The following is a 25582-nucleotide window of genomic DNA, read 5'->3' on the forward strand; positions in this document are numbered from 1 at the left end:
GGTCAGCGAATCGCTGCCCCACGATGGTCATCGTCAGCAGAACTCGGCGCTGCACCTTCCACCGCTCCCTTCGACTACTAGCACTGAAGCCGTTCGCAACGGAGACTCTGGACACCCAGGAAGAGGAAGGCTGCTGGACGATAGACGGCGACGGAATCGTGTTGAAAATGCTCGACTGCGTGGGTGTGGCGGGGTGGCTACCGTACCGAAGAGCTCTCTATGGCGCGGGTTGTCTACCTAGAACTTGAGCAGCTCGTGCTCCTCGAAGAGCTCCTCGAGCCAGATGCGCGACTGGCCCAGGATGAAGACGGCGCCGACCAAGCGGCATCCTCTCGGCACGATGCCGCGGTAGAAGCGAGGCAAGCCTCCTTCGCGGTAGATGCGGGCGGCGGTGGCGAGCGTGCTGGGCGCGCGGCCCGAGGGTAGCGCCATGGCCTCGCCCTGCATGACGGTTTTGACAGTATCCACTGGCTGCGTGGCCGCCACCGTGATGAGTCCGGCCGTGACGCAGCCGGCGATCGAGGCCGAAGCCTTCTGCGACGTGGTGGCGGTGTCCGCTTGACCGAAGGTGGCCGGGCTCAGCGTGTGCATCTCGCGCGTGAACACCGGGCCCAGCGCCAGGTACCCGGCGCACCAGACGGCGTCGCGCACAGCCGTCGCCGTGAAGCCGCGCAGCAGCCGCACCACGCCGTGCTGCTGGGCGACCTCCTTGACGGTGGCGCCGAAGCTCTTGCCGTTGTTCTGCTGCAGCGTCATGACGAGCTCCGCGGGGGCGCTGAGCACGGCGGACGCGACGCCCGACAGCGTGCCGCACAGCACCTTGGTCTGGTCCGACGGCGCCACGCCCGGGGCCGTCAAGCCGCGCAGCAACCGGCCGTTGACGGCGAACTGGATGGCGCTCACGGGCGCGATGGAGGCCAGCGAGACGCCCACGCCGCGGTAGAGCGCCGGCGCGGACCACGGGATGGGGCGGCCCTGCTGGACGGCGTTCTTGATGGCCACGGTCGGCTGCTGCAGCATCACCTCGATCATGCCGGCGATGGAGCCCACGGCGCCGTTCTGAAGGCCCGAGAGCCGCTCTGCTCGCTCCGACATCTTCCAGGAAGCGGCGTGTAGCTGTGTAGCAGTGCGAGCGTCGGAAACGGTTTGGCGACTGGCGATGGATGGCGCGCGGACTGCGAGTGAGCCGTCTGATTGGCTGGAGGTCATCATGCAGATTATACGCAGCCCCGGACCAGCTCCGGCCGCGAGCAGCGTGCTGGCGGAAGCCTCATGGAGCTCCGTCTTGCTCGGGACCAGGTCGTTGCAGTGCAAACCGGCGGTCACTTACGCCGTTGGAGCAGCCTCTTAAGCGAGCAAAATGGGAGTACTTGAAGTATCTTTGAAGCTAAGAGGAGGTTCTACAGGGCGAAGTAGATAGACACTTGTCTGCGATCCCGTGAAGGGCACACACGAGAGCTGTGCCAATCGCATCAATGACATTGAACAGCGACCAACGTCGATGCATGCACAAAATTCCTCAACCTTTCTCAACCGCCGAAATCCGCTTCGACGAGAAATATAATATTCCGATTCATATAGCCCAAGCACCACGCTTAAAAATGCAGAAGGCGGCTATTATAACAATATTATACGTTAGATATGTAATACTACAAAGATATTATGACCCTTTGTCCGTAAGGTTGGCAGTACTGTATAGATAAAAACTGTGAAATCTAGCAATAATCATACCTTCTCGGCCTTTTGGCTAAGATCAAGTGTAGTATCTGTTCTAATCAGTGTGAAAACTGGTTTCCCGACTTTCAGTTGGGTCTTTTTCACATTCATTTTTGGACATCCCGTAGATAGCCGGCTTGCTGGGTATCCACGGGACGGTCTCCGGGGGCTTTCACCGCATCCCCCGCGAGGCCAACTACCTTGCTCTTCCTAACCTTTCCTTTCCCACCTCTGCCTACGGGCCGGCCCTTCACCAACGCATCCAGGGATGCGCTTCTGGTGGCCGGACTGGCAGCCCCGGGAGCGCTCGCCGTCCACCGACAGCGAGTGCTCCACCGCCAGCCACTCCAGCCTCGCCAGCGACGCGTCTTTTTATAGCGCGGTCAGCGACGGGGCGGGAGTGGCTGACCAAGTGGACGGCGCGGCGGACGGTCCTCTAGGGCTTCGGTTACACATTGTGGACCGTCCGCCCGCCCCCGTTTTGGACTCGCCAACCGGCGGAAACGGCTCGGCGGAGCCGCCGCGCGCGGTGCCGCTGCTCGGCACCGGCGCGGTCTCAAGCGACGCAACTTCGGGCACGGGTTCAGGACCCGCCGCGCCCATTGCACCCCAAGCGCCATCGCGGGCCGACCCCGCTGGCGACCAAGCCAGCCCCCGGTCCTCGAGCGCGACCTCGCGTCGTTTCGAGGATCGGGCAGCGGGCGGACGGTCCACCCTTCCGTCCGCCCGCTCAGATCGAGCCCCCTGGCCGGCCGGCCGGGCCGGGCCTCGCTGCTGCCGCCGCCTACGCCGCCCTTGACGCCGCTCCGACCCCCCAAGCGCGCCGTTCGGCTTCCTCGGTTGCCCCGCCCGCCGCCTCGCCTCCCCACGCGCCTCAGCTGCCCCCCAGTGATGTTGGCCGACCCGGCAGGGCGGCCGGCAGGCTGCCCGATTGGGTAGCGCCTGGGGCGGCGCTTGCAGCCGATACTGCGCGGGCCCTGGCTGTCCGCCACGGGCCCAGCGACCCGGACGACGACGCCAGCAGCGACGAGGACGACTCCGCCGGCCCTGCCACCGCCGGCAGCGGCCCCCAAGACCCCGCCAGTGTGCTGCCCCGACCCGGCAGACCGGGCGGCATGCTGCCCGCTGGGCGAGTGCTCGCAGCCCCGCCGGCTCGCGCTCCCGCGGCCACACCCACGGCCCCCCAGCACCCCGACGACCCCGACGCCGGCCCAGACGCCGAGGCCGACCGCGCCTCCGCCGCCAGCCGCCCCCGATCCCCCGCGAATGATGATGGCCGACCCGGCAGGGCGGCAGGCATGCTGCCCGTGCCGGTCGTGCCCGGGGCGGCCCAAGCAGCCGCCACAGCTCGTGCGCTGGCGGCTGCCTACGGCCTCGACGGCCACGCCGCCGTCAGCAGCGACGTCCCTCCGACCCCCAGCACTGCCAACTTCTCCACCCAAGCACCCGCCGCCCCCCTGCCCCCCGCGCATGAGACTTTCCGACCCGGCAGGGCGGGCGGCATGCTCGTCGAGGGTCGAGCACCTCCGCACCCAGCACCAAGCCCAGCTGCGGCTGCTGTTGCCATCGAGGTAGCAGCAGTCGCAGCTGCCCCAGCTGCCCCGCCTGCTGCATGTGCCGCCGTGGAGCACCGCGCGCGCGCTGAGCCGGACCAAGACCAAGATTTTCAGGCTCGCGCGTGCGCGGAGCCCATGACGGGCGGCGCACACAGCAGCGGGGCAAGCAGCATCGACTTCTGGGCCAGGGCACACGGCAACGGGGACGACGGCGACGGCGATGCCAGCGATGATGACGTTGCCGCCGTCCCCATGGACGTGGATCAAGGTGCGTGGCGGCCGACAGCAGGGCTCCAGCCGCTGTCGCCGCCACCGGAACTGCGGCTTGGTGGCAAGCGCCGCCGCCTCAACGACGCCGACGACGAAGACACCCGCGAGCTGGCGGAGCTCTTGCTCCTGGTCGAGGACGAGGCTGGGGACCACGCACCAGCGCCAAGGCTGCCCACGGCCAGCGCTCGCCCGGCCTCCGTCCTCTCCGTGTACGTGCACAATGCGCAGCACTTCTCGTGCACGCTGTGCACGCACACGGCCGCCAGCTTCGCCGCGCTTCGGCGCCATCGCGACTCGCGCCATCGGCGCACGGTCTTCGTGGACCGGTTCTCGGCGGGCTGTGCATGCAGCTTGCCTTTTGCCTCGCGGCTGTCCGCAGCGAACCACGCGCACGCGTGCGCCGGCCCAGCGAGCAAGCTCCCGGCAGCGGCTGGGCCGGCAGCAGGAGCATCAAGCCCCACTGCCGGCGCAGCCAAAGCAACCGCTACGGCGGCCACCGCTACACCCGACTCGCCCCCTGAAGCCCTCCCAGGGCTCAACGCGTCCCCCCCGCGACCGAGCCTACCTGCCCAGGACCAGCAGCAGGAACAGGAGCAGGGACACGACAGCGACGGCGTGCGGGAGTCGAGGCCAGCGGCAACTCGCTGGGGGCCTCTACTCCCCGATGAGGCAATCGAAGCGCGGTGGGCCCGCACGGCGGCTTCCCGACCGACACGATGGGGCCCGCCGCTACCGACCTCGACAGTGGAGCTCCACGCTGCAGGCTTGGACCTGGCGCGGGCGCTATCACACCCGGCCACCGCCCTGACGACGCGATGGGGACCGCCCCTGCCGACTCGCCTGGTGGAGCAGCGCCTGGAGGCGATGCAGCGAGACACTGCCCCACCCTCGAGCACCTCGAGCACCTCGATGCCCACGCCTGCCACACGCTGGAGTCCGCGACTCCCCCAAGAACTTTGCGCGGCCAGGGCGACAGCGGTGAGACTCTCGGCTACGATGGTGGCTGCGACGACGCCGGCGGTGACGACTCCCAGTGCAGAGCCCCCATCGGAGCCGAGGGCGGACGTCGACGGGGAGATGCCCGCGGCCGCTGCGAGCACAGCTGAAGGTGGCACCACGGCGGCCGCGGCACCCGAGCGCACCGAGGACGGCGAGTGGCTTCTCCGCTTCGACGGCGCGTGCCGCGCGAACCCGGGCCCCGGTGGAGCTGGAGCTGCGCTGTTCAAGCCCAGCGGCACGATCGCGTGGACGTGCTCCCACTACATGCCCAGCAGCAGCGAGACCAACAATACGGCCGAGTACACGGCGCTGCTGCTGGGGGCTCGGGCGGCGGCTGACCACGGCGCCAAGGAGCTGCGTGTGGAGGGCGACAGCACGCTGGTCATCCAGCAAGTGCGTGGCATTTTCGCCACACGCAGCACCCGACTCCGTGGACTGCGGAACGGGGTCAAGGCAGAGCTGGCGCGCCTCGAGCGCGCGTCGCTCCACCACATTGACCGCCAGGACAACGGCCACGCGGACCGCCTCGCCAACCAGGCTCTCGACCGCCGCGCCACGCGGGTGGAGTGCGGCGTGCACACGGACAGCCACGGCTGCTCAAGCACCACGGTGGCGGCCGCCACGCCCGCGCCGGACCCGACCACGACCGGGACGACGACGCCACCTGAACTACCGGCCGGGATTCCGGACGTGGAGATGTCCGGGCCGGAGGAGGAAGGGGCCGGCGACGTCGACGACGGCGAGGTCTACGGGCCGATGCGCATCGGACCGGACGCCGTGCCACAACGCCGGCCGCGCCTCCGCCTCCGCAAACTGGAGGAGGCCGAATACGACGAAGCTGCAGCGGTGGTGGAGCGGCTGGGCGCGACGCTGGCGGCCAAGATCGCCGACGCAAGCGACTGGGAGACGGCGGAGGGCTACATCACAGCCCTCCCGCACAAGTTGTACGATACATTGCAGCCGTACTCCCAAGGCCGACGTCGAGCCCAGCCTCCCCACCAGACCAGTCAGCCCCAGCCACAGCAGCGAACGACCGACCAGCGCACACAGCCGCACAGCGAGGACCCGCGCGCTCATCAGCACACCGACGGCCGCCGCCAGGACCAGCAGCAGAGGGTGGAGGACCACGACCGAGGACGGCGTCGACGGCGACGCGGCAAACGCTCCGGCGCGGCCAAGCGGCGACGGCGGCAGCGACCTCCCAGGGTCACACGCCACCACCGCGAACATCGCCTCGACGAGGCCCTCGATGACCTGCACGCGGTGGAGCACGCGGCGCCCGCCGACCGCAGCAAGGTGGCCAAGGCCCGACGGCGTGTGGGGCGCGTGGCTTCGGCCATCGCCCAGCAACGGCTCCGCCACCGGTTCGACACGGAGGAAAAAGCGTGCGTCGACGACATCCTCGCCACGGCACATGCGGCGAGGACGGCGCCGACAGCGGACCAAGCGACTACAGCGGTGACGGGGGCGACCAGCGCCAGCGTCGACGACGACGGGAAGTGTCCCATCCCGGCCGACCGGCTCTGGGAACACTTCACCGCCGTCAACACACCGACGGCCAGCTTCGACCCGATGGCACCGGTGGGCACGCAGTTCCGCGCCGCGCTCGCCCGCTTGCCACCCGCCACCACTGCCGCCGAGCTGTTGACGGACCCGCCCACGGTGGACGAAATTGAAGACCAGCTCCACCGTGTGCGCGGATCCTCTAGCCCAGGCCTGGACGGCATCGGCTACGACGTGTACAAGATGTTCACGTCGCAGCTGATGCCGGCGCTCCACGCCTCCTTCACCAGCTGCTGGAGGTTCAAGAGGCTGCCCCAGAGCTGGAAGCTCGGCGTGGTGCGCTTGCTGTACAAGAAGGGCTCGCGCGAGGACCCGGCGAACTGGAGGCCAATCTGCCTCCAGCAAGCCCTGTACAAGTTGTACGCCGGGCTCCTCGCGCGCAGATTCACACGGTGGTTGGACCTGAACGCCCGCCACGCCGACGCACAGAAGGGTTTCCGCGCGGTCAACGGCTGCGGGGAACACAACTTCCTCGCAGCCACGATGGTCGACCAGGCGCGCCGCAAGCGCCGCGAGCTGCATGTCGTGTGGTACGACCTGAAGAATGCCTTCGGGAGCGTGCCACACGACTTGCTTTGGGAAGTGCTAGAGCGGCTGGGCGTCCCGGAGGCTTTCGTCGCGTGCTGTCGCGGCTTGTACGACGGCGCCGCCTTCACGGTTGGCAACGCGGCGGACGGGACGACGGCGCCAGTACAGCAACGGGTGGGGGTGTTCCAAGGCTGCCCGCTGAGCCCCCACCTGTTCACTGCAGCGATCAGCCCGCTGCTCCACGCGCTCAAGGCCCTGCCCGCCACGGGCGTGCAGCTGTCCGCGGACGACCGCCCCGGTGCGTCGGCGTACGCCGACGACCTCAAGGTTTTCAGTGACACCGTGGACGGCGTCAAGCGACAGCACGCGCTCGTGGCGGACTTCCTGCGCTGGACCGGCATGGCGGCGAACCCCAAGAAGTGCAGCACCATGTCGGTCCAGCGCGATGGCCGCGGCGTGCTCAAGACCGAAGACCTCAAGCTGGAGCTGGACGGCTCGCCGATCCCCGCGCTGTCCATGAGCGCCTCGTACGCATACCTGGGGATCGGCGACGGCTTCGACCACGTGCGCCGCCGCATCGAGCTCGCGCCCACACTCACGCAGCTCAAGGACGATGCGACGGCGCTGCTGCAGTCAGGCCTCGCGCCGTGGCAGGTGGTGAAGGCGGTGAAGGTGTACCTCTATCCTCGGGTGGAGTACGCCCTTCGCCACCTTCGCCCCTTCCAGCAGCAGCTTGAGGGCTTCGACCGGCACCTCGCCCGCGGACTCCGCCACCTGATGCGCCTCCCAACCACCGCCACGACGGCGTTCTTCTACGCACCGGTGTCGCGCGGCGGCCTGGGGCTCCTGCCACTGACGGAGCTGCACGCGGCGCTGCAAGTCGCGCACGGGTGGCAGATGCTGAACTCCACCGACCCTGCCATCCGGCGCATCGCGCGCGTGCAGCTCCGGCAGATCGCCGACGCGCGGCACCGAGTGGACACGGACCATTGGCGGGAGCGCGCCGACGAGCTGTGCGAGCTGCTGCTCAACTCGCAGCTCGGGACGTCGGCCCACGCGACACCCAAGCGCCGCAACGGCGACATCGGCTCGCTGTGGGTCGACGTCCAGCGCCACCTCCGCGTGTTCGGCCTCAAGTTCGAGACAGCGCCGGCGTGCGCGGAGATCGACACACCGGAGGCGGCGCTGCAGCTTCGCGTGCCGCACCACGACAAGTGGCTGGACCACCGCACGGTGTTGCGGCACGTGAAGCTGCACATGAAGAACAAGCACTGGCACAAGTGGGCGGCCATGAAGGACCAAGGAAAGACCGCGCGCGCCCACGGTGGCGCTGGTAGCGGCTTCCTCACGCGGCCACGAGGCATGTGGGAAGCCGACTACCGGTTCGCGGTGGCCGCCCGCCTGAACCAGCTCGACACCCACAGCGTGCTCAAGCGCCGGCGTCTCCGGGCACACGACAGGTGCCGGCATCCGGGGTGCGCCCGCACGGAGACGCTGGCGCATGTGCTCAACCACTGCCCGGGCACTATGGACGCGGTCCGCGGCCGCCACGACGACGCACTCAAGAACATCGAGCGCGCGCTCATCGCGTCGTCGGGCGACCGGCAGGACCGCGTCGAGCTCCGGGTGAACCAGACCGTGCCGTCGCTCGCCGGCCCCGCGCTGCGACCCGACCTCCAGCTGTACAACCACGCCAAGAAGACGGTGGCGGTGGTTGACCTGGCCGTGGCGTTCGAGGAGCAGGCGAGCGACGACACTGCCAGCTCGGCGCTGGCCCGCATCGCCGCGCACAAGCGCACCAAGTACGCGCGGGTGCAGCGCCACCTCGAGCGCCAAGGGTGGAAGGTTCACCTCTCGGCGCTCGTCTACGGGTCGCTCGGCGCGGTGCTGGCTGGCAACCACAAGGTGTACACGGAGCACCTCGGGCTCCTCAAGCGCGATGCGAAGCGGCTGGACCGGCAGCTTTCTGCCTCATGCATTCAGTCCAGCCGCCGCATCTGGAACCTGCATTGCAGCCAGCACCGTGCCCGCCAGCACCATCCCCGTCAAACTTCAGGGGGCAGTCAGGCGACGGAGACCGGGGGGACTCCGTCGCGCACCGGCCGCCACTAAGCGACAAGGAGGCCCTTAGCGGCCGACAGGGCCACACCCAGGTAGGGAACCGCCCTCGGAAACCCTGCTCCGGCTTACATGGTCCGACCCCCCGCTGGTTCAACCTGTACACCAATTACACACCAAATAGGGGACTCCCAGGTAGTGACTACCGGGATGTAACGGACTAACCGGCAGGTAATACACACACCCTTTCTGTTCTAATCAGTGTGAAAACTGGTTTCCCGACTTTTAGTTGGGTCTTTTTCACATTCATTTTTGGAACTTCCGAGAATGCTAGCTTGCTAGGTTTTCTTGGAACGGTCTCCGGGGGCTTTCACCACTTCCCCCGCGAGGCCAACCATACTACTCTTGCTCTTTTACATTTAGTATCTTACTTTTCACAATACTTTCACTGATATATTTCAGTTCCTATTGACACATTTTAGTATTCTATTGCAATATTTGACAATATCACTGCTATATTTCAGAAATCGCAACACACATATTCCTGAAATGTCAAGGTCTGAGACTCCTTTTTGCATGAGAATACCTTCTCGGCCTTTTGGCTAAGATCGTTCTAATCAGTGTGAAAACTGGTTTCCCGACTTTCAGTTGGGTCTTTTTCACATTCATTTTTGGACATCCCGTAGATAGCCGGCTTGCTGGGTATCCACGGGACGGTCTCCGGGGGCTTTCACCGCATCCCCCGCGAGGCCAACTACCTTGCATCTTTTCTAACCTTTCTCTACTTTCGCCTACGGGCCGGCCCTCACCAACGCATCCAGGGATGCGCTTCTGGTGGCCGGACTGGCAGCCCCGGGAGCGCTCGCCGTCCACCGACAGCGAGTGCTCCACCGCCAGCCACTCCAGCCTCGCCAGCGACGCGTCTTTTTATAGCGCGGTCAGCGACGGGGCGGGAGTGACTGACCAAGCGGACGGCGCGGCGGACGGTCCCCTAGGGCTTCGGTTACACATTGTGGACCGTCCGCCCGCCCCCGTTTTGGACTCGCCAACCGGCGGAAACGGCTCGGCGGAGCCGCCGCGCGCGGTGCCGCTGCTCGGCACCGGCGCGGTCTCAAGCGACGCAACTTCGGGCACGGGTAGGGCACCCGCTGCGCCCATTGCACCCCAAGCGCCATCGCGGGCCGACCCCGCTGGCGACCAAGCCAGCCCCCGGTCCTCGAGCGCGACCTCGCGTCGTTTCGAGGATCGGGCAGCGGGCGGACGGTCCACCCTTCCGTCCGCCCGCTCAGATCGAGCCCCCTCGCACCCAGCCTCGCCCCCTGGCCGGCCGGCCGGGCCGGGCCTCGCTGCTGCCGCCGCCTACGCCGCCCCCGACGCCGCTCCGCCCCCCCAAGCGCGCCGTTCGGCTTCCTCGGCTGCCCCGCCCGCCGCCTCGCCTCTCCGCGCGCCTCAGCTGCCCCCCAGTGATGTTGGCCGACCCGGCAGGGCGGCCGGCAGGCTGCCCGATTGGGTAGCGCCTGGGGCGGCGCTGGCAGCCGCCACTGCGCGGGCCCTGGCGGTCCGCCACGGGCCCAGCGACCCGGACGACGACGCCAGCAGCGACGAGGGCGACTCCGCCGGCCCTGCCGCCGCCGGCAGCGGCCCCCAAGACCCCGCCAGTGTGCTGCCTCGACCCGGCAGGGCGGGCGGCATGCTGCCCGCTGGGCGAGCGCTCGCAGCCCCGCCGGCTCGCGCTCCCGCGGCCACACCCCTGGCCCTCCAGCACCCCGACGACCCCGACGCTGGCCCAGACGCCGAGGACGGCCGCGCCTCCGCCGCCAGCCGCCCCCGAGCCCCCGCGATTCATGATGGCCGACCCGGCAGGGCGGCAAGCATGCTGCCCGTGCCGGCCGTGCCCGGGGCGGCGCAAGCAGCCGCCACAGCTCGTGCGCTGGCGGCCGCCTACGGCCTCGACGGCCACGCCGCCGTCAGCAGCGACGTCCCTCCGACCCCCAGCGCTGCCAACTTCGCCGCCCAAGCACCCGCCGCCCCCCTGCCCCCCGCGCATGAGATTTTTCGACCCGGCAGGGCGGGCGGCAGGCTCGCCGAGGGTCGAGCACCTCCGCGCCCAGCACCAAGCCCAGCTGCGGCTGCTGTTGCCATCGAGGTAGCAGCAGTCGCAGCTGCCCCAGCTGCCCCGCCTGCTGCATGTGCCGCCGTGGAGCACCGCGCGCGCGCTGAGCCGGACCAAGACCAAGATTTTCAGGCTCGCGCGTGCGCGGAGCCCATGACGGGCGGCGCACACAGCAGCGGGGCAAGCAGCATCGACTTCTGGGCCAGGGCACACGGCAACGGGGACGACGGCGACGGCGATGCCAGCGATGATGACGTTGCCGCCGTCCCCATGGACGTGGATCAAGGTGCGTGGCGGCCGACAGCAGGGCTCCAGCCGCTGTCGCCGCCACCGGAACTGCGGCTTGGTGGCAAGCGCCGCCGCCTCAACGACGCCGACGACGAAGACACCCGCGAGCTGGCGGAGCTCTTGCTCCTGGTCGAGGACGAGGCTGGGGACCACGCACCAGCGCCAAGGCTGCCCACGGCCAGCGCTCGCCCGGCCTCCGTCCTCTCCGTGTACGTGCACAATGCGCAGCACTTCTCGTGCACGCTGTGCACGCACACGGCCGCCAGCTTCGCCGCGCTTCGGCGCCATCGCGACTCGCGCCATCGGCGCACGGTCTTCGTGGACCGGTTCTCGGCGGGCTGTGCATGCAGCTTGCCTTTTGCCTCGCGGCTGGCCGCAGCGAACCACGCGCACGCGTGCGCCGGCCCAGCGAGCAAGCTCCCGGCAGCGGCTGGGCCGGCAGCAGGAGCATCAAGCCCCACTGCCGGCGCAGCCAAAGCAACCGCTACGGCGGCCACCGCTACACCCGACTCGCCCCCTGAAGCCCTCCCAGGGCTCAACGCGTCCCCCCCGCGACCGAGCCTACCTGCCCAGGACCAGCAGCAGGAACAGGAGCAGGGACACGACAGCGACGGCGAGCGGGAGTCGAGGCCAGCGGCAACTCGCTGGGGGCCTCTACTCCCCGATGAGGCAATCGAAGCGCGGTGGGCCCGCACGGCGGCTTCCCGACCGACACGATGGGGCCCGCCGCTACCGACCTCGACAGTGGAGCTCCACGCTGCAGGCTTGGACCTGGCGCGGGCGCTATCACACCCGGCCACCGCCCTGACGACGCGATGGGGACCGCCCCTGCCGACTCGCCTGGTGGAGCAGCGCCTGGAGGCGATGCAGCGAGACGCTGCCCCACCCTCGAGCACCTCGAGCACCTCGATGCCCACGCCTGCCACACGCTGGAGTCCGCGACTCCCCCAAGAACTTTGCGCGGCCAGGGCGACAGCGGTGAGACTCTCGGCTACGATGGTGGCTGCGACGACGCCGGCGGTGACGACTCCCAGTGCAGAGCCCCCATCGGAGCCGAGGGCGGACGTCGACGGGGAGATGCCCGCGGCCGCTGCGAGCACAGCTGAAGGTGGCACCACGGCGGCCGCGGCACCCGAGCGCACCGAGGACGGCGAGTGGCTTCTCCGCTTCGACGGCGCGTGCCGCGCGAACCCGGGCCCCGGTGGAGCTGGAGCTGCGCTGTTCAAGCCCAGCGGCACGATCGCGTGGACGTGCTCCCACTACATGCCCAGCAGCAGCGAGACCAACAATACGGCCGAGTACACGGCGCTGCTGCTGGGGGCTCGGGCGGCGGCTGACCACGGCGCCAAGGAGCTGCGTGTGGAGGGCGACAGCACGCTGGTCATCCAGCAAGTGCGTGGCATTTTCGCCACACGCAGCACCCGACTCCGTGGACTGCGGAACGGGGTCAAGGCAGAGCTGGCGCGCCTCGAGCGCGCGTCGCTCCACCACATTGACCGCCAGGACAACGGCCACGCGGACCGCCTCGCCAACCAGGCTCTCGACCGCCGCGCCACGCGGGTGGAGTGCGGCGTGCACACGGACAGCCACGGCTGCTCAAGCACCGCGGTGGCGGCCGCCACGCCCGCGCCGGACCCGACCACGACCGGGACGACGACGCCACCTGAACTACCGGCCGGGATTCCGGACGTGGAGATGTCCGGGCCGGAGGAGGAAGGGGCCGGCGACGTCGACGACGGCGAGGTCTACGGGCCGATGCGCATCGGACCGGACGCCGTGCCACAACGCCGGCCGCGCCTCCGCCTCCGCAAACTGGAGGAGGCCGAATACGACGAAGCTGCAGCGGTGGTGGAGCGGCTGGGCGCGACGCTGGCGGCCAAGATCGCCGACGCAAGCGACTGGGAGACGGCGGAGGGCTACATCACAGCCCTCCCGCACAAGTTGTACGATACATTGCAGCCGTACTCCCAAGGCCGACGTCGAGCCCAGCCTCCCCACCAGACCAGTCAGCCCCAGCCACAGCAGCGAACGACCGACCAGCGCACACAGCCGCACAGCGAGGACCCGCGCGCTCATCAGCACACCGATGGCCGCCGCCAGGACCAGCAGCAGCGGGTGGAGGACCACGACCGAGGACGGCGTCGACGGCGACGCGGCAAACGCTCCGGCGCGGCCAAGCGGCGACGGCGGCAGCGACCTCCCAGGGTCACACGCCACCACCGCGAACATCGCCTCGACGAGGCCCTCGATGACCTGCACGCGGTGGAGCACGCGGCGCCCGCCGACCGCAGCAAGGTGGCCAAGGCCCGACGGCGTGTGGGGCGCGTGGCTTCGGCCATCGCCCAGCAACGGCTCCGCCACCGGTTCGACACGGAGGAAAAAGCGTGCGTCGACGACATCCTCGCCACGGCACATGCAGCGAGGACGGCGCCGACAGCGGACCCAGCGACTACAGCGGTGACGGGGGCGACCAGTGCCAGCGTCGACGACGTCCCATCCCGGCCGACCGGCTCTGGGAGCACTTCACCGCCGTCAACACACCGACGGCCAGCTTCGACCCGATGGCACCGGTGGGCACGCAGTTCCGCGCCGCGCTCGCCCGCTTGCCACCCGCCACCACTGCCGCCGAGCTGTTGACGGACCCGCCCACGGTGGACGAAATTGAAGACCAGCTCCACCGTGTGCGCGGATCCTCTAGCCCAGGCCTGGACGGCATCGGCTACGACGTGTACAAGATGTTCACGTCGCAGCTGATGCCGGCGCTCCACGCCTCCTTCACCAGCTGCTGGAGGTTCAAGAGGCTGCCCCAGAGCTGGAAGCTCGGCGTGGTGCGCTTGCTGTACAAGAAGGGCTCGCGCGAGGACCCGGCGAACTGGAGGCCAATCTGCCTCCAGCAAGCCCTGTACAAGTTGTACGCCGGGCTCCTCGCGCGCAGGTTCACACGGTGGTTGGACCTGAACGCCCGCCACGCCGACGCACAGAAGGGTTTCCGCGCGGTCAACGGCTGCGGGGAACACAACTTCCTCGCAGCCACGATGGTCGACCAGGCGCGCCGCAAGCGCCGCGAGCTGCATGTCGTGTGGTACGACCTGAAGAATGCCTTCGGGAGCGTGCCACACGACTTGCTTTGGGAAGTGCTAGAGCGGCTGGGCGTCCCGGAGGCTTTCGTCGCGTGCTGTCGCGGCTTGTACGACGGCGCCGCCTTCACGGTTGGCAACGCGGCGGACGGGACGACGGCGCCAGTACAGCAACGGGTGGGGGTGTTCCAAGGCTGCCCGCTGAGCCCCCACCTGTTCACCGCAGCGATCAGCCCGCTGCTCCACGCGCTCAAGGCCCTGCCCGCCACGGGCGTGCAGCTGTCCGCGGACGACCGCCCCGGTGCGTCGGCGTACGCCGACGACCTCAAGATTTTCAGCGGCACCAAGGACGGCATCAAGCGGCAGCACGCGCTCGTGGCCGACTTCCTGCGCTGGACCGGCATGGAAGCAAACCCCAAGAAGTGCAGCACCATGTCGGTCCAGCGCGATGGCCGCGGCGTGCTCAAGACCGAAGACCTCAAGCTGGAGCTGGACGGCTCACCGATCCCCGCGCTATCCATGAGAGCCTCATACACCTACTTGGGGATCGGCGACGGCTTCGACCACGTGCGCCGTCGCATCGAGCTCGCGCCCACACTCAAGCAGCTCAAGGACGATGCGACGGCGCTGCTGCAGTCGGGCCTCGCGCCGTGGCAGGTGGTGAAGGCGGTGAAAGTGTACCTCTACCCTCGGGTCGAGTACGCGCTTCGCCACCTTCGCCCCTTCCAGCAGCAGCTCGAGGGCTTCGACCGGCATCTCACCCGCGGACTCCGCCACCTCCTGCGCCTCCCAACCACCGCCACGACGGCGTTCTTCTACGCACCGGTGTCGCGCGGCGGCCTGGGGCTCCTGCCACTGACGGAGCTGCACGCGGCGCTGCAAGTCGCGCACGGGTGGCAGATGCTGCACTCCAAAGACCCTGCCATCCGACGCATCGCGCGCGTGCAGCTCCGGCAGATCGCCGACGCGCGGCACCGAGTGGACACGGACCATTGGCGGGAGCGCGCCGACGAGCTGTGCGAGCTGCTGCTCAACTCGCAGCTTGGGGCGTCGCCCGATGCGCCACCCAAGCGCCGCAACGGCGACATCGGCTCGCTGTGGGTCGACGTCCAGCGCCACCTCCGCGTGTTCGGCCTTAAGTTCGAGACAGCGCCGGCGTGCGCGGAGACCGACACACCGGAGGCGGCGCTGCAGCTTCGCGTGCCGCACCACGACAAGTGGCTGGACCACCTCACGGTGTTGCGGCACGTGAAGCTGCACATGAAGAACAAGCACTGGTCCAAGTGGGCGGCCATGCGTGACCAAGGAAAGACGGCGCGCGCCCACGGTGGCGCTGGTAGCGGCTTCCTCACGCGGCCACGAGGCATGTGGGAAGCCGACTACCGGTTCGCGGTGGCCGCCCGCCTGAACCAGCTCGACCAGCACAGCGTGCTCAAGCGCCGGCGTCTCCGGGCACACGACAGGTGCCGGCATCCGGGGTGCGCCCGCACGGAGACGCTGGCGCATGTGCTCAACCACTGCCCGGGCACTATGGACGCGGTCCGCGGCCGCCACGACGACGCACTCAAGAACATCGAGCGCGCGCTCATCGCGTCGTCGGGCGACCGGCAGGACCGCGTCGAGCTCCGGGTGAACCAGACCGTGCCGTCGCTCGCCGGCCCCGCGCTGCGACCCGACCTCCAGCTGTACAACCACGCCAAGAAGACGGTGGCGGTGGTTGACCTGGCCGTGGCGTTCGAGGAGCAGGCGAGCGACGACCCCGAAAGCTCGGCGCTGGCCCGCATCGCCGCGCACAAGCGTGCCAAGTACGACCGCATCAAGCGCCACCTCGAGCGCCAAGGGTGGAAGGTGCACCTCTCGGCGCTCGTCTACGGGTCGCTCGGCGCGGTGCTGGCTGGCAACCACAAGGTGTACACGGAGCACCTCGGGCTCCTCAAGCGCGATGCGAAGCGGCTGGACCGGCAGCTTTCTGCCGCATGCATTCAGTCCAGCCGCCGCATCTGGAACCTGCATTGCAGCCAGCACCGTGCCCGCCAGCACCATCCCCGTCAAGCTTCAGGGGGCAGTCAGGCGGCGGAGACCGGGGGGACTCCGTCGCGCACCGGCCGCCACTAAGCGACAAGGAGGCCCTTAGCGGCCGACAGGGCCACACCCAGGTAGGGAACCGCCCTCGGAAACCCTGCTCCGGCTTACATGGTCCGACCCCCCGCTGGTTCAACCTGTACACCAATTACACACCAAATAGGGGACTCCCAGGTAGTGACTACCGGGATGTAACGGACTAACCGGCAGGTAATACACACACCCTTTCTGTTCTAATCAGTGTGAAAACTGGTTTCCCGACTTTTAGTTGGGTCTTTTTCACATTCATTTTTGGAACTTCCGAGAATGCTAGCTTGCTAGGTTTTCTTGGAACGGTCTCCGGGGGCTTTCACCACTTCCCCCGCGAGGCCAACCATACTACTCTTGCTCTTTTACATTTAGTATCTTACTTTTCACAATACTTTTCTACTGATATATTTCAGTTCCTATTGACACATTTTAGTATTCTATTGCAATATTTGACAATATCACTGCTATATTTCAGAAATCGCAACACACATATTCCTGAAATGTCAAGGTCTGAGACTCCTTTTTGCATGAGAATACCTTCTCGGCCTTTTGGCTAAGATCAAGTGTAGTATCTGTTCTAATCAGTGTGAAAACTGGTTTCCCGACTTTCAGTTGGGTCTTTTTCACATTCATTTTTGGACATCCCGTAGATAGCCGGCTTGCTGGGTATCCACGGGACGGTCTCCGGGGGCTTTCACCGCATCCCCCGCGAGGCCAACTACCTTGCATCTTTTCTAACCTTTCTCTACTTTCGCCTACGGGCCGGCCCTTCACCAACGCATCCAGGGATGCGCTTCTGGTGGCCGGACTGGCAGCCCCGGGAGCGCTCGCCGTCCACCGACAGCGAGTGCTCCACCGCCAGCCACTCCAGCCTCGCCAGCGACGCGTCTTTTTATAGCGCGGCCGCTGACGAGGCGGACGTGGACCAATGGCCGGCCGACGGTTTCCCGCCAATCAGCGACGGCCGAGGGGTGGGGGTTCACACTTTTGCCTCCGTTTCGGCTTCAACTTCGGCCGGAAACGGCTCGCCGGACCCCTCGCGCGCGGTGCCGCTGCTCGGCACCGGCGCGGCCGCTGGCGCTGCAACTTCGGGCACGGGTTCAGGACCCGCCGCGCCCATTGCGCGCCAACGGGCTGCACGGCTCGAGCCCGCTGGCGGCCAGGACAGCCCCCGGTCTTCCGCCTCGCCCTCGCGTCGTTTCGCGACGGACGCGAGCGGCCGCCGACCCGCGGGCCTGCCCAGAGACGGGCCCGGGCCCGCCACACTGCCCCCCAGTATGCCAGGATCCCTGCACGCTCAGGCGTCGCAGGGTCCTGGCACGGACGAAGATGGCGCCGCCTCCAACTCGGCGGCCGCCCAAGATGCGGCGCGGGGCGCGAGCTCCTGCGCCGCCCCAAGACCCCCTCCGGACCCCTACGCGCGCCATTTGGCTGCCCAAGATCCCCCGCCTGCTCGTCAGCCCGCCGCCGAGCCCCAGCTCCCCCCTGTTGAAGTGGCACGACCCGGCAGGGCGGGCGGCATGCTGCCCGTGCCGGTCGTGCCTGGGGCGGCGCTTGCAGCCGCTACTGCGCGGGCCCTGGCTGTCAGCCACGGGCCCAGCGACCCGGACAGCGACACCAGCAGCGACGAGGACGACTCCGCCGCCCCTGCCGCCGGCAGCGGCCCCCAAGACCCCGCCAGTGTGCTGCCTCGACCCGGCAGGGCGGGCGGCATGCTGCCCGCTGGGCGAGCGCTCGCAGCCCCGCCGGCTCGCGCTCCCGCGGCCACACCCCTGGCCCCCCAGCACCCCGACGACCCCGGCGCTGGCCCAGACGCCGAGGACGGCCGCGCCTCCGCCGCCAGCCGCCCCCGAGCCCCCGCGATTCATGATGGCCGACCCGGCAGGGCGGCAAGCATGCTGCCCGTGCCGGCCGTGCCCGGGGCGGCGCAAGCAGCCGCCACAGCTCGTGCGCTGGCGGCCGCCTACGGCCTCGACGGCCACGCCGCCGTCAGCAGCGACGTCCCCCCGACCTCCAGCGCTGCCAACTTCGTCGCCCAAGCGCCCGCCGCCCCCCTGTCCCCCGCGCATGAGATTTTCCGACCCGGCAGGGCGGGCGGCAGGCTCGCCGACATGCCAGCGCCTGGAGCCGCGCCGGCTGCGACTGCCGCAGCTATTGCTGAGGCGGCAGCTGCAGCTGACGCTGCGGCCCAGGCTGCCGACCAAGCGCGCGAGCCAGCAAGCAGCGACGACCAAGAGATGAAGACCGAGGAGAGCGATGCGGACGCAGCCAAGGCCGCCGCCGCCCAAGCCGCACCGGGGTCCAAGACCCACTACCTACGGCCGCAAGACGGCCCCCAGGACCCGGTGCAGGCAACCTACGCGCACGACGCTGCCCAGTTTGAGTGCGCGTTGTGCGCGTACGTTGCCGCCGACCTCGCGACACTGGTCGCCCATCGGCGAGCGGCGCACCGCGGCACCCGCTTCACGGACATTTTCTCTAGCGGGTGCCGGTGCCCGCTTCTCTTCTACGCGCGCGTGGCTGCTGCGAGCCACGCTCGAGCGTGCGCCAAGCGCCTCCCTCCAGCCGCGGCCGTCACCACCATGACGGCCCGAGCCTCGGAGCCGACGGGAGCAAGGACAGCAGCAGTGCCACGACCGACAACTGTTCACCTCCCGACGCGGATTGAGGCCGCCCAACCCCCGACCGGGCCCCTCACCGCAGCGGTGGCTGCCACTGCGACAGCCGCACCAAGCGACATCGCAATGGCAGCCGCTGCCAACCTCCAGAGCGCCGTGCCCGCCGCTCCCAAGACCCCAGGGCGCCAGCATGTCCCCCCAGTGCTGGCGTGCGCCCCTGCCCGCCATGTTCCTGCTGCAGCAGGTAAGCGCCGACGGCTGAACAGCGCCGACGATGAAGACATGGCCGGAGAGAAGACGGCGGCGACGGCGCCCCCGCCGGACCCTGCAACCCCGCCTACCCCAGCAGAGCCCTCGCTGGACCCGGCAACCACAGCAGCAGCACCGACGGCGAAAGCACCACTACAGACGGCGCGTTCGACCCGCTGGGGCCCACGCCCACGTGCACCAGACCCCGCGCAGGCTACGACCGGCGAGCTGGCCACCGACCCGGTAGTGCGACGACCGCTGGCTCCTGCTGCACCGGTCACCGGTGCAACACGGTGGGGGCCAAGTCACCGCGCGATCGGGGCGGCGGCTATCGCTCGCCTGGTTACTGGCCTACCGACAGCTCCGGCCCCGCCTGCGAGACGACCCCCGCCAGCGCCATCACCTCCTCCCAGCGCGGACGAGCAGCAGTCTGCTGCAATGGACGTGGACGCCGGGGCCCCAGCTGCCGACGATGCCACCGACGGCCAAGAACCCTGGCTGCTGCGCTTTGACGGCGCCTGCCGCCGGAACCCCGGACCCGGCGGAGCTGGCGCTGCACTCTTCGACCCCAGTGGCAAGGTGGTGTGGACGTGCTCGCACTACATGCCCAGCAGCAGCGAGACCAACAACACGGCCGAGTACACGGCGCTGCTGCTGGGAGTGCAGAGCGCAGTCCACCATCACGCCGGGCAGCTGACCATCGAGGGCGACAGCCACCTCGTGGTGGCACAGGTGCGGGGCACCTTTGCGTGCAGGAACCAGCGCCTCCGCCAGCTTCGCAACCGAGTTCGCCACGCACTCCGGTCGGTGCCCACGTACACTCTCCGACACATCGACCGGAAGGCCAACGCGCATGCAGACCGATTGGCGAACCGGGCGCTCGACCTCAAGCGCTCGCTGGCCGAGTGCGGCGTGCACCAAGGGGCGATGGAGGATTGCCTCCAACCGAGGCCCGCCAACGAGCCACAGCAAGAGCGACCGGCGTCACAGGCAGCGCCTTCCAGCCCTGCGCCTCCGGCTACAGATGGTGACACCAACGAGGACGACGAAGCTGAGGTGGCCGCGCGTGACGGAGGAGAGGTCTTTCCTACGATCCCTATCGGACCAGACTCCACACCGGCGCGGCAACCTCGGCTCCGCCTCCGTCCTCTCAGTGACGACGACCTGGAGACCGCTGCAGAGGCTGTGGAGAGATTCGCTGCGGAGATGGCGTGCAGGATCACGGACGCCGACAGTTGGGCAACCGGTGAGGGCTACATCGGCGCCATCCCGGATCGCCTGCGCGAGGTGCTGCAGCCATTCGCCTCGACCCCGCCGACGACCCGCCCTCCACAAGGACAGCAGCGGCAGCGGCCGCCTCGGGTGACGCGCAACCAACGCGAGCATCGGCTGGATGAAGCACTGGACGACCTCGCAGCGACGCAGCAAGCGGCGCCAACGGACAGACGCGCGATGCGCAGAGCTCGACGACGGGTGGGGCGCATCCGCTCCTCCATGTCCCAGCAGCAGCTCCGCCAGGACTTCGTGCGCGACGAGGCCAAGTGCGTGGCGCGCATCCTGCGCAGTGCGTCAGCGGAGTCGGCGGCTGAGGAGCAGCACGACACGTGTCCCATCGGCCGCGAGGAACTGCACCGCCACTTCACGGGCACCAGCGCCATGCGCACGGAGTTCGACTACGCCGACGAGCGCGGCCAGGAGTTCCGGGAGGCGGTGGCCGGCAGCGAGCAAGCGACCGAAGCGACCGACGCGTTCGGCGAGGAGTTCACGCTGGACGAGATCGAGGACCAGCTCACGCGAGCTGCGACGGCGTCGAGCCCCGGACATGACGGCATCGGCTACGACATCTACCGCTTCGCTGCCCAGCTCCTGCCACTACTGCATGCCGCCTTCGGCTTCTGCGGGCGGCATCGCCGCGTGCCAGCCCTGTGGAAACTCGGCTTCGTGCGGCTCATCCACAAGAAGGGTGACCCGAGCCAGCCCAGCAACTGGCGGCCGATCTGCCTCCAGCCCACTATCTACAAGCTGTACAGTGGGCTGCTGGCGAGGCGCCTCTCACGCTTCCTGGAGTCGAACGATCTCCTCCCCATGGCGCAGAAGGGCTTCCGGGCGTTTAACGGGTGCCACGAACACAACTTCGTGGCCACCACGTTACTCGACCAGTCTCGACGGCTGCACCGCAAGCTGTACCAAGTCTGGTACGACTTGCGGAACGCGTTCGGCTCGCTCCCGCAGGAGCTCATGTGGCGCGTGCTCCGCGACCTCGGCGTCGACCGCCGCTTTATCCAGAGGTGCAAGGACATCTACGCGGGATCGGCTTTCGCCATCGGCAACGCAGCGGACGGCGCGACGGACCCCGTGAGGCAGGAGGTGGGCGTCTACCAGGGCTGCCCGCTCAGCCCCCTCCTCTTCATCGTCGCGCTCGTTCCGTTCCTGCGACGCCTCGAGCAGCTCGACGGCGTCGGCGTACCACTTGTCGACGGTGTGCGGCTGCGCACCACGGCGTACGCCGACGACCTGAAGGTCTTCAGCGACAGCGCCGCCGGCATCCGCAAGTGCCACGGCGTCGTTGCCCGCTTCCTCACGTGGACCGGGCTACGAGCGAACCCGGCGAAGTGCGCCAGCCCCGCAGTGACGACGAACGCGCGTGGAAACCTGAAGCGCGACGCCAGCCTGCAGCTCGAAGTCCACGACGAAGCCATCGCCACCCTCAGTCTCCAAGACAGCTACCGCTACCTGGGGGTGGGCGACGGGTTCGACCACGTCCGCCACCGCCTCCAGCTCGCACCAACGATCCAGCAGATCAAACAGGAGGCGGTGGCGCTCATGCAGTCGGGGCTGGCGCCGTGGCAGGTGGTGAAGGCGCTCAAGACATACGTCTACCCCAAGGTAGAGTACGCGCTTCGCCACCTCCGCCCGCTCCAGTCCCAACTGCAAGGCTTCGACCGCGCGGTCACGCGTGGGCTCCGGCACCTGCTGCGCCTGCCCCGGTCCGCCACAAGCGAGTTCTTCTACACACCGACATCTAGTGGTGGACTGGGGCTCCAGTCGCTGGTAGAAATGCACCAAGCGCTGCAGGTCGCCCACGCGTGGCAGATGCTTCATTCGAAGGACCCCGCAGTCGTCGCCATCGCCACGGCGCAGGTGTGTCAGGTGGCGCGCAAGCGCCACCGCCTACAGGAAGAGCACTGGAGGGGTCGGGACGACGAGCTCGCGAGGACGTTCCTCAACTCGGAGCTCGCCGCCTCGCCCCACGCCGAGGCCCTCCGGCGCAACGGCGACATTGGCTCGCTGTGGGTGGACGTGCAGCGCATCCTGCGCATCCGCCACCTACAGCTTGAGCACCGCGCCGACACCCAAGACCCATTCGGCCTCCGCGTGCCGCACCACGACAAGTGGCTGGACCACAAGACCGTGTTGCGGCACGTGCGCCTGCACATGAAGATCCGCCACCAGACCCGATGGAAGGGTCTGGTGGACCAGGGCAAGACGGTGCGGGTGCACGGCGGCCCCGGCGCCAAGTTCGTGTCGACGGGGGCGGGCATGTCGGACGACGACTACCGATTCGGCGTCAAGGCCCGCCTCAACCAAGTCGACACGAACTCGGTGCTCAAGCGCAAGCGGCAGCGGTCCAGGAAGACCTGCCGGGACCCGACCTGCTCCGAGGCCGAGACGCTGGCCCATGTCCTCAACCACTGCGCGTCCAACATGGACGCCATCCGCCAGCGTCACGACGACGCCCTGGAGCAGATCGGGTCCAAGATCCGCAGCGCGCTCGAGCGCGCCAAGTCGACCGCGGAGCTGCGCCTCAACCAAACGGTGCCCGAGTACACGGGCGCAGCTCTGCGGCCCGACATCGTCCTGCGGAACGTGGCCGCCAAGAAGATGGTGATCGCCGACTTGGCGGTCACGTTCGAGGAGCACGCGGCCAGCGCCCGTCACTCCTCGCTGCAGCTCAGCCACGATCACAAGACGCTCAAGTACCAACCGATCGTGGCAGAGCTGCGGGGCAGGTGCAGACCGCGGCGATCGTGTACGGGTCGCTGGGCTCGGTGCAGCCCAGCAACTTCAAGACCTACACGGAGAAGTTAAAACTGCACAAGCGCGAGGCTCGACAGCTGGACCTTCAGCTGTCGAGCCACTGCATCCGCGCCAGCCACCGCATTTGGGGCTGGCACTGCCGGCGCCACCGCGAAGGACAACGGAGCGGCAACGCCTCGCGAGCACCGCGTGGGTGACCTCCGCGGCGCACATCGCAGGCTATGGCACGGCGGTAAGCTGGTCATGACGACCGACAGGGCACCACCCAGGTAGGGAACCGCCCTTCAAAACCCAGGAGGACACAAACACCCTCCCTTTAGTGACATGCATATTTTAGCCTACATTTTAGTCACGGAGAGGTTCCTAACTGGTAAACATGAACACACATTCTGTTCTAATCAGTGTGAAAACTGGTTTCCCGACTTTTAGTTGGGTCTTTTTCACATTCATTTTTGGAACTTCCGAGAATGCTAGCTTGCTAGGTTTTCTTGGAACGGTCTCCGGGGGCTTTCACCACTTCCCCGCAGGGCCAACCATACTACTCTTGCTCTTTTACATTTAGTATCTTACTTTTCACAATACTTTTCTACTGATATATTTCAGTTCCTATTGACACATTTTAGTATTCTATTGCAATATTTGACAATATCACTGCTATATTTCAGAAATCGCAACACACATATTCCTGAAATGTCAAGGTCTGAGACTCCTTTTTGCATGAGAATACCTTCTCGGCCTTTTGGCTAAGATCAAGTGTAGTATCTGTTCTAATCAGTGTGAAAACTGGTTTCCCGACTTTCAGTTGGGTCTTTTTCACATTCATTTTTGGACATCCCGTAGATAGCCGGCTTGCTGGGTATCCACGGGACGGTCTCCGGGGGCTTTCACCGCATCCCCCGCGAGGCCAACTACATTTGTTCTTCTCTACCTTTCTTCTCCTTCTTCCGGTCCTTCACCAACGCATCCAGGGATGCGCTTCTGGTGGCCGGACTGGCAGCCCCGGGAGCGCTCGCCGTCCACCGACAGCGAGTGCTCCACCGCCAGCCACTCCAGCCTCGCCAGCGACGCGTCTTTTTATAGCGCGGTCAGCGACGGGGCGGAGACTGACAAGCGACGGTGCGGCGGACGGTCCGCCCTGGGAACGGACGGTGGGGTTCACATTTGGACCGTCCGCCCGCCCCCGTTTTGGACTCGCCAACCGGCGGAAACGGCTCGGCGGAGCCCGCCGCGCGCGGTCATGCCGCTGCTCGGCACCGGCGCGGTCTCAAGCGACGCAACTTCGGGCACGGGTTCAGGACCCGCCGCGCCCATTGCACCCCAAAGCGCCATCGCGGGCCGACCCGCGGCGACCAAGCCAGCCCCGGTCCTCGAGCGCGACCTCGCGTCGTTTCGAGGATTGGGCAGCGGGCGGACGGTCCGCCCTTCCGTCCGCCCGCTCAGATCGGCCCCTCGCGCCAGCCTCGCCCTGGCCGACCGGCCGGGCCAGGCCTCGCTGCCGCAGCCTACGCCGCCCCCGACGCCGCTCCGCCCCGCCCAAGCGCGCCGTTCGGCTTCCTCGGCTGCCCCGCCCGCCGCCTCGCCTCTCCGCGCGCCTCAGCTGCCCCCCAGTGATGTTGGCCGACCCGGCAGGGCGGCCGGCAGGCTACCCGATGGGTAGCGCCTGGGGCGGCGCTGGCAGCCAAACCACCACTGCGCGCGCCTGGCGGTCGCCACGGGCAAGCGACCCGACGAGACGAGCAGCGAGCGACGGGGACGACTCCGCCGGCCTGCCGCCGCCGGCAGCGGCCCCCAAGACTCCGCCAGTGTGCTGCCTCGACCCGGCAGGGCGGGCGGCATGCTGCCCGCTGAACGAGCGCTCGCAGCCCCCGGCTCGCGCTCCGCGCCACCCTGGCCCTCCAGCACCCCGACGCCCCGACGCTGGCCCAGACGCCGAGGACGCCGCGCCTCCGCCGCCAGCCGCCCCCAGCCCCGCGAATGATGGCCGACCCGGCAGGGCGGCAAGATGCTGCCCGTGCCGGCCGTGCCCGGGCGGCCCAAGCCGCCACGGCTCGTGCGCTGGCGGCCGCCTACCTCGACAGCCACGCCGCCGTCAGCAGCGACGCGAGGACGGCCACGACCGAGCCGACGCTGCCAGCCGCCGCCAAGACTCCGCCACCGTCGAGTGGCCACCCGGCAGGGCGGCCGGCGAGCTCCCCGCCGGTGGGGCCCATCAGCTCTCGCCGGCCAGGACGGCCCTGGACACCGCGTCCCCGGCCTCCAGCGCCACCACCAGCCCCGCCACGCGCCGCCCCTGACCCCGCGCAGGAGTTTTCGGCCCGGCAGGGCGGCGCGGGCTCGCCGACAGGCCAGCGCCGGGAGCCGCGCCGGCTGCGACTGCCGCAGCTATTGCTGAGGGCG

General features: G+C 68.3%; 2 protein-coding genes across 2 annotated transcripts; one reads left to right on the forward strand and one right to left on the reverse strand.

Annotated features, from left to right (window-relative positions):
• Window positions 1-237: 237 nt before the first annotated feature.
• Window positions 238-1095, reverse strand: IUM83_09978 (Mitochondrial Carrier (MC) Family; the record flags this gene model as incomplete). Its single annotated transcript, XM_067934456.1, has 1 exon — window positions 238-1095. The coding sequence occupies one exon, from the start codon at window positions 1093-1095 to the stop codon at window positions 238-240; it is 858 nt and encodes a 285-aa protein (XP_067793380.1).
• A 19546-nt stretch (window positions 1096-20641) lies between these two features.
• On the forward strand, window positions 20642-23798 carry IUM83_09979 (reverse transcriptase; the record flags this gene model as incomplete). The annotated part of the gene is made up of 2 exons (XM_067934457.1): window positions 20642-20895; window positions 23789-23798. The coding sequence occupies 2 exons, from the start codon at window positions 20642-20644 to the stop codon at window positions 23796-23798; spliced, it is 264 nt and encodes an 87-aa protein (XP_067793308.1).
• Between the last annotated feature and the right edge of the window lie 1784 nt (window positions 23799-25582).

The sequence above is a fragment of the Phytophthora cinnamomi genome (genome assembly GCF_018691715.1).
Source record: "Phytophthora cinnamomi strain GKB4 chromosome Unknown Contig29, whole genome shotgun sequence".
Taxonomy (NCBI): Eukaryota; Oomycota; class Peronosporomycetes; order Peronosporales; family Peronosporaceae; genus Phytophthora; species Phytophthora cinnamomi.